The sequence below is a fragment of the Wasmannia auropunctata genome, unplaced genomic scaffold, assembly GCF_000956235.1.
Source record: "Wasmannia auropunctata unplaced genomic scaffold, wasmannia.A_1.0 LD335989.1, whole genome shotgun sequence".
Classification (NCBI taxonomy): domain Eukaryota; kingdom Metazoa; phylum Arthropoda; class Insecta; order Hymenoptera; family Formicidae; genus Wasmannia; species Wasmannia auropunctata.
In genome coordinates this window covers 53,472-61,552 of record NW_012026901.1, presented here as the reverse complement: position 1 = coordinate 61,552, position 8,081 = coordinate 53,472, and the positions used below count along the sequence as shown (strand labels likewise).

Below are 8,081 nucleotides of genomic sequence, written 5' to 3'. Positions count from 1 at the left end.
CTACGAAAAAAAGAAATATAATTTATAAAAGAAATATAGAAATACAAATAAATAAAAATAATTTTCTCGAATAATAAAGGATGGTTTAAATCTTACATCAAAAGATAAATCTTTTTCAGAGATTTTTTTCGACTTCTAAAATGTGTAAAAAGCATTTTTAACATTAAGTATTTATCTTTTATATTTTGAATCATTCACATTTTTACTTCGACGCGAGTCCAAGTTTCGTTAAGTAATTTTAGACGTTCATATTTTTTACAATTCAAAAAATCATGAATATTCTAAATTTCGATATTCTAAAACGTGATTTGCGAGGATTCCAGTTTTGTCTCTTTCATGCTGTTTACTCACATTGTCGGTTCATGCACTTATTCGTTTATGGTAATAATATAGGCATACCCGCTGCGAAAAATTTTTTTTTTTACATTCTTATTTCGACGCGAATCCAAATTTTGTTAAGTAATTTTAGACGTTCACATTTTTTACAATTCAAAAAATCATGAATATTCTAAATTTCGATATTCTAAAACACGATTTGCGTGCGAGTCCAGTCTCTTTCATGCTGTTCACTCATATTGTCGTTTCATGCACTTATTCGCTCATGGTAATAATATAGGTATACCCGCTGTGAATAATTATTTTTTTCCCCTCGCTATATATGGACGTCCGTACCCCGGACGTACCAATTTAACTTCCCTTGCCGCTGTCGCTCACGGTCTTTCTTTACATTTTACCGATTTAAAGCGCCTTGATCTAACCGGCCATTATCCTGCACGATCTCTCGAGGGTCTCGCGCACGGTTCCTGAATTTTTAAGGTTCGAGGTAATCCCGGAGACAATGCACTCTCTTTCCGCTCGCTTTTTTTTTCCTCGTTATCTATACCCCCGCACTTATCTTACCTGACTGTTGCAAAACCGACCTTATCCGGCAATTTTTTCGTCGCGATGGGAATATTTTACCACTACTTCCTATTGGTTCACGTCTACGTCGCGGCGGAGAGGATTGGGGGTGAAGGGGGGGATCGGTGGCGCGCAGCGATTCTCCCGTGCTCATCCGCGCTCATCCCCCCGTGCTCATCCATGTGTTCAACATCGCTACACGAAGTACACGGTTGGATTTTCGACGAAATATCGAAGTTTCACGGTGGTGGTATCGATGTAAGAAGAGCCTCGGTCGGAAATACCATTCGAAGGCAGAGCTCCGAAAATGGACTCGAAGACCGATTTCTCGATGATCCCCGACGGCACCGTCAGCCGCTCGATCGAGATCGGTCTCCGCGTGATCGGCGTTTGGCCCGAGTCATCCTACACGGTCCTCCGTCGCGCCTTCTGGATGATCACCCTGACGATGGCGCAGACCTTTCAATATCGATATTTCGTGATACACGTCCGCACGGACGACCTGTCGCATCTGATGGATGGCCTTAGCACTACGATGTCCTATAGCCTCCTACTATTGAAACTCACGATATTCTGGATCAATCGACGGTAAGCTCCGCTTATCTATGGCGCGAAACGAACGATGAGAACGCAATCTTTTCGTGCTTTTCAGAAACGAGTTTAGATCTGATATATATATATTTTTTTTTTTCAAAATAAGACAAAACGAAAAAATTAATTCAGAAATATATGTATATCAAATAAAGGTAGGCTTTCGCAGTTGCATAATATTTAATCGTCGTACGTCGTGGTTTGAAGTACGCGAAGTATGTGAAGAATGTGAAAAAATGTCACATTCTTTTACGATCGTAAGAGAGTTCGAAAGGCACAAGTCTTCAAGTTTCCCCGCAGGATATTCCACCACATCCTGGCGATGATGGCTCGGGATCGGAGCGAGTGCGCGACCGAGTGGGCCGTCTGCTCGATGTCAAGGACGACCGATGTGTCGCATCGGTCTTCCAACCTGATCATCGGCCTCTATTCGATGTCGGTGTTCCTCTACGGCACCGGCGTACTCGTCGCCCACACCGACGAGTCCGACGACGAGCAGCTCGCGGTGCCGACGCGAGAGCTGTTTCTCAAGATGGAGCTACCCTTCGAGTCGAATGTCTCCCCCGCGTACGAGCTCGTCATGATCACGCAGTTTTTCCACCAGCTCGCGGCAGCCACGATAGTCGGTGTGCTTAACGCCCTAATTGTCTCATTGGTAAGTGAACGTGCTTCAAGATGACGAAGATGACTTGAAAAAACGCTTGATGAGTCACGGAAAGTAATGACTTCGCATTATCAGCTAAATAGCTAGTTCGAACTTTGCTGTCATTGCTAAAAATTAGTTATTAAAGATAAACTATATTTATTGCAAGATACAAGTTTATTAACTAAAATAAAAGCGTACTTTAACAGAAGTAGCTAAGAAAGTGGCATACGGAAAGAATAATTTTGCTGAAAAATTTAAAAGTTTTACTGGATATTTTTCAACAGAATTAGCTAAATGTTATTTGATACTAGCAAATATATATTTTTTGCTGTAACGTCTACACTTGAACAACTAATAAGTTTAGCTTTGGCAGTAACGATATTAGCTGTCCCTATTTTAAAGACACACATTAGCTATTACGGCTCTATTCTAGCTGCGTTGGCTAATTCTTTCTCTGAGTGTTGAAAAGTTCTAATCTTATAGGTTTTTGAACAGTATATATATCATAATGAGGCAACATATAATTGACATATAATTGGTGCTTTTGAGTTTTTCGATAAAAAAACAAAGAAATTTAAAAATTGTTCATTTTATTATTCAAAAAAGAGCAGATTGGATTCTAATTCTGAAACGTTTACAAATTAAATTAATATGTATCGCACGAAATGTATAGCTATATCACGTAATGGAGATGCATAATTTGTATAAGTAGCTTATTGTTAGTAGAATAATAAAATAATTTCAATTGGATATCTCGCGCCGCATTGTGTTCGAGGTAATGAGTATTCTGTATCATCCGCGCGATTAATAACTTACTTCATTTACTTCATTTATGCGTAATGAAAAGCGTTCTGGTGAGTCTGATCGATAACCGATAATATCGAGTTTAAGCGTCACTATATTTCTACCGTTAATTTCTCTGTTCTTTTATAATAAATTAAATCTAATATCGCCCAAAGGGATTTACAATTTTTTTTTGTTCTTTAGGCTTAAATATTACTTATGCATATTTCTTTATATAATATTACATTTAATCTCTTATTAAAATAAATTTGTAATTAATATTATATTATGTATTTTAATATAATATTAATTATTGTATATTAAATATAAGATTTTAATATATTCTAATATTAAAACATTAAACAATCAAGGGCAAATGAGCCAAAGGCAAGTTACTAGTAGCCAAAAACAATTCTATTTCAAATCGGATCCAATTTTTTTCCAAATAAATCCGATTTGAAATAGAATTGTTTTTGGCTACTAGTAACTTGCCTTTGGCTCATTTGCTCTTGATTGTTTAATGTTTTAATTTAATTTATTGAGCCTAAATCATTATTTATTTTGTTTATATTCTAATATATAATATTTAATATTCTAATGTATAATAGATTTTTGCTTATCTGATGTTGCTTCCTTTGTTGATAAACTTTTGTATTCACAAGTTATTCTCTGCACTGAATTGCGGCAATATCGAGAACACACTGCAGGGCGTTGACCGTTATTTTTAGATTCTTCACGTAGGTGGGCAAATCGATATAATGTGCCGAGGGTTGGTAGAAATCTCCTCAGACAACACGTTCGACTTGCAAACCTCGACCATCAAAGCTTTAATACGTCGACATCAGAGAATTATCGCGCTCTCAGCCGACATCGAGACTCTTTTCTCGTATATAGCTCTCATGCAATTCCTGTGGAACACTTTGGTCATCTGCTGTCTCGGATTTCTAATTGTGACCGTGAGTGATACTTCATGAAGTCAAACATGCACTGCAGTTAATATATATATGTAGTAATATATTACCGTTACGTAAAGAATTTTTATTTTAAATTGTCGACTCATCGATGCGCAATAAAACGAAATACCTCGTACGAGAGTATCCAAAATAATTGATATGGCGTTCAAGTGTGTGTCAGTTTAAAGCACTCTTATTTTGCTCGCTATTCAGGAAGTTTTACGTTTTGGTATTATTTCCGATCATGTTACAGTCGATCGGCGATACGCAAGGATCGACGATGTTGATTAAATCCCTCTTTTTTTACGTTGTCATCACTTTGGAGGCATTCATATTTTGTTATGCTGGAGAATATCTCAGTGCCAAGGTCAGAACGAAACAGTTACAAATATCTATTACCTTTATAAATTCTTTCTATTTATAATTATAAACAGCGAAACGAAGTTTTGATATAATTATTATAAGAAAAAAATTATATGTACGTTTTTTCTTATAATATTGTGTATAATATTATGTAAAATTATATATATTTATATATGTACAATTTCCACGTCAGTTGTAAATTCCATAACTTTCGGCATATAATTTTATTATTACAAATTTATTCTTTCAATATTTTAATTATCATTGAAAAAATATTTTTCAAAAAATATATCAGTAGGTACTTTAATAGAATATGCTCTTCTCAAGTTTAACGCTTGTATTTTTTAAATTACAATTCTACATGAATTTAATCATTCATTCGATTTCAGAGTAGAATGATCGGCGATGCAGCGTACGAAGCGAAGTGGTACAACTCGGATCCCACGAAGAGTCGTATTTTATTGCTGCTGATTTTAAGATCGCAAAGAAAGTTAACTATTACGATAGGAAAATTTATGGATCTCTCGCTAGAGCGTTTCACAACAGTAAGATGCGTTTTCATAACTATGCTTTCCTTTATTGTATCTGGTACAGGTTGTACGCACTTTGAAGGGAAATACACGTTGCCAATTTTTTGAATTTGACTTATAAATTACTAGGAGGAGCTTAAAATGTTATATGTTCTTACATATATGCAGATGTAAAGAGAATATCCTATCTTTTCTATTTTAAATGTTAATGTCAGTTTTATAGATAAAAGTACATCGTGTTTTAGTAGTTGCAACACAAAAAAAATACGACAAGCTCTACCTTCTTTCTTCTAGATTATTAAGGCATCAGCGTCTTATGTATCCGTGCTGCATGCTATGTCTTGAAAGCCGTGTGTAGTTGAAGAGGCAATACCCTCCGTGTGTTTATGTAGCCATTGTGTTATAAGAAACGCTACCGTATCTCGCGAATTTCTAGTAACTCATTAGCGTTCCACGAACGCCGCATGTAAAACAACATCAATATATCTGATTCGATAATAGCGTTGTACTTTTTATAGCTAAATGTCTCTATGTGCCGCTCGACTATGTCCTTCCCTGATCATTGCAAAACTTTCTCATCCCCGCTTTTCGAGTCATCCTTATGAATTTATCTTCCACAATTCCCGGCTCTTTGTCTCTTCTTGATATTGGAAAGTTTTAAGTATTCCACGCACGCACTTGATACCCACGTGTGTTCAGCGCACGTACACTCGCCTTGCATTTTTAATGCAAATAACGGACAGCGACTGGGCGACGCATGTACGAGGGTTATATTGGACGCGTTCACAGTTGCGCTTGCCCATTTTTTTTTTTTTGTAATTATCGAGAGACATCGTTTTACAGTTTATATTCATGACTTCTAAGATAAAAGAAAAAAATATGACGTGTAATGCGCGATGAATAATCACTACCTTGTGCACGGTCGAGGTAGGGTCGGCCGAGTGCTGAATCCGTAGAATTTTGCAGTTTCGCTGAGTCTTCTCGATCGACCATATCCGAGAACTGACTTAGAACTTCGATCATGCCGCAGTTGGAAATTTCACCTTCTAATCTATGACGCTCTTCGAAATCCAACGTTTCTTCTGTTCAATCTCGTTGTAACTCCAACAGAGAATATTTTAGTAATTTTAGTTGATTATTCGGGTTAAATAATTCGACGTTATCGTATCAAGTCCTTCTACATTATAGTCTTATCTGTAATATAAACAGAGAGAAGAAAATCAAACTGAGAATTAGACTGACAACACACGGTGTCGTTCATTTGAAGAACTGTCTTCGAGATTCGATGGAGAACGTGATAGATTCAATAACTACCGTGTGTCCCTCAGTGGAATACGGCCTCCGTTTGATCGGCGTATGGCCGGGAACGTCGTGCGCAATTTTACTTAAATTTCTCAGCATATTGTCGATGATCGTGTTTCAAATCTTTCAGTATCAACACGCGATCGTGCGCTTCGGCGTGGACGACCTAACGCTCCTCATGGACGCACTGAGCGTAACTTTCGCTTACACCCTTCTGCTTATCAAAATGCTTATTTTCGCGTTCAATTCTCGGTAAGCTTTTTCAACGCGACGTGTACCGAGCACAGAGTTAAATGCGATGCACAAACACTTCCCGCATCTTTTGTTCTCAATTGCAGATTACAAATCGTCAGGGTTGAGTAGTGCCTAGTTAAAAAGATAAAAGTTAAGTTACAAAGTTAAATGGTTTTACTTAATTTAACTTAATTTAGTTACATTTTATTGATAACTATTAACCTTTGATTTAACTTGCTTAAAAGTTACATTTTTAGTGCTTCTTATGTCAACTAAAAAAAAAATATATATCGGCGTTTATGTCTTCAAACTCGAATTTGAAAACGCATATCAAGGCAAGTTGTATAGTAAATGTAGTCTGGCCGCGGGAAGGAATCGATATTCGTAGACCTTCTATACATTGAATCATGTTGTAAGAAGTTCCTCGAAATCGATTTTCTTTCTGCGGTTCGACGGAAATAAGTATAACAAATATACACTTTATTTGGAAACCCTGAAATTATGAAATAAAGAAAACTTAACTTTTAACTTTTTAATTACTTTTTTATCAACTTAACTTTTAATTTAATTAATTTTATTATGAATTAACTTGTATCTTAATTAACTTAAATTTTTTAAAACTATTAACTTTAACTGAGCTTAGTTAAAAAAAAATTAACTTACCCAACCCTATAAAGTGCACTAAGAAAATTTATTTTGATTTTTATAAATACTACCATTAATTTATGTAACATCTTGCGAAATAAATCTCTCTCGAAACAAAGACATCTCTGGGTTTTGCGTAACCACGTCGGTCAATATTTTTTATAATAATCCATTATAGTCTGCTGAACGAAATCATAGCGCGCATGGCCAAGGACTGGAAGGAATGCGATATTTCGGATGGATACACGATGACCAGAATAGCTTACGTATGTCGTTGGGTCTGCAACGTCATAATCTTCTCGCACATGATGTCAGTATTCCTCTACGCGGTAGGCACATTAATGAAGATCAAAAACGAAAATCAAACTGAAGCTCGAGAGCTTCTTATCAAGATGGAAATACCCTTCGCGATTGAGAGCACATCGGTGCATGTAGCTGTGCTCATTACACAATTTATTCATCAGGTGACTGCGGCTGCTATGGTGGGCGTAGTAAATTCTTTGCTGATAATATTGGTAAGTTTGAGCGTTTGTTCGTGATTTGCCAGCGTTCCTGGAAATGAAAATAATTACTATAAGACATAATATATTTTATGTATAATAAAAAAATAGATATATCGATTATACAAATTTAATTCTTTGTAAAATAAAGTTATACAAGCAGACGCAAAAAAAAAGAGGCATACACTCTTTCATTTTTGCTTGATTTATTAATTCAGATCCAGACTAAGCAAACGAGTGCAAACAAACACAAATGATCGTCATCAGTTCGCACTCATTGAAGCAACTTGTTCATTCACGTTTGTTTACGCTCGTTTGCTCTGAATCCAGATTAAGACGTTTTACTCTGAATCCAGATTAAGACGTTAAATTGGACTGAAAACATACATCGCGATGTTTAGGTTCTTCACGTGTGCGGACAGATTGATATAATGCGGCAGAAATTGAGTGAAATTACGCAGAAGAACATCGAGCGGAAGAACATCGGGCAGGGTGTGCGCGAGAACGTCGTGAAAACGCTGATCGTTCGGCACCAGCAGATTATCACCTTCTCCAAGAACATCGAGGCTCTCTACTCGAATATCGCGCTGATACAATTTGGAACGAACACTCTGGTTATCTGCTGTTTAGGATT

At 36.5% G+C, this 8,081-nt stretch overlaps 2 protein-coding genes across 2 annotated transcripts in view; both read left to right on the top strand.

Moving 5' to 3' along the window:
• The first annotated feature begins 1,924 nt into the window (after nucleotides 1-1,924).
• LOC105453986 (odorant receptor 4-like) lies at nucleotides 1,925-5,236 on the top strand. Its single transcript, XM_011696296.1, has 5 exons — nucleotides 1,925-2,146; nucleotides 3,649-3,876; nucleotides 4,127-4,240; nucleotides 4,626-4,781; nucleotides 5,061-5,236. The coding sequence occupies exons 1-5, from the start codon at nucleotides 1,925-1,927 to the stop codon at nucleotides 5,109-5,111; spliced, it is 771 nt and encodes a 256-aa protein (XP_011694598.1). The 3' UTR covers nucleotides 5,112-5,236.
• A 500-nt stretch (nucleotides 5,237-5,736) lies between these two features.
• Nucleotides 5,737-8,081, top strand: part of LOC105454037 — a 2,994-nt gene continuing 649 nt past the window's right edge. Inside the window, exons 1-3 of the mRNA XM_011696366.1 lie at nucleotides 5,737-6,320; nucleotides 7,126-7,462; nucleotides 7,849-8,061. Coding sequence (XP_011694668.1) covers nucleotides 6,052-6,320; nucleotides 7,126-7,462; nucleotides 7,849-8,061 — 819 coding nt within the window. The 5' untranslated portion in view covers nucleotides 5,737-6,051. The remainder of the gene's footprint in view (nucleotides 6,321-7,125; nucleotides 7,463-7,848; nucleotides 8,062-8,081) is intronic.

Coding starts and splice junctions, on each gene's coding strand:
- LOC105453986 (XM_011696296.1), top strand. CDS start 1,925: ATGTCGGTGTTCCTCTACGGCACCGGCGTACTCGTCGCCCACACCGAC. Junction 2,147..3,648: donor ACGCCCTAATTGTCTCATTG/GTAAGTGAACGT, acceptor CGTTATTTTTAG/ATTCTTCACGTAGGTGGGCA. Junction 4,782..5,060: donor CGCTAGAGCGTTTCACAACA/GTAAGATGCGTT, acceptor TCTTTCTTCTAG/ATTATTAAGGCATCAGCGTC.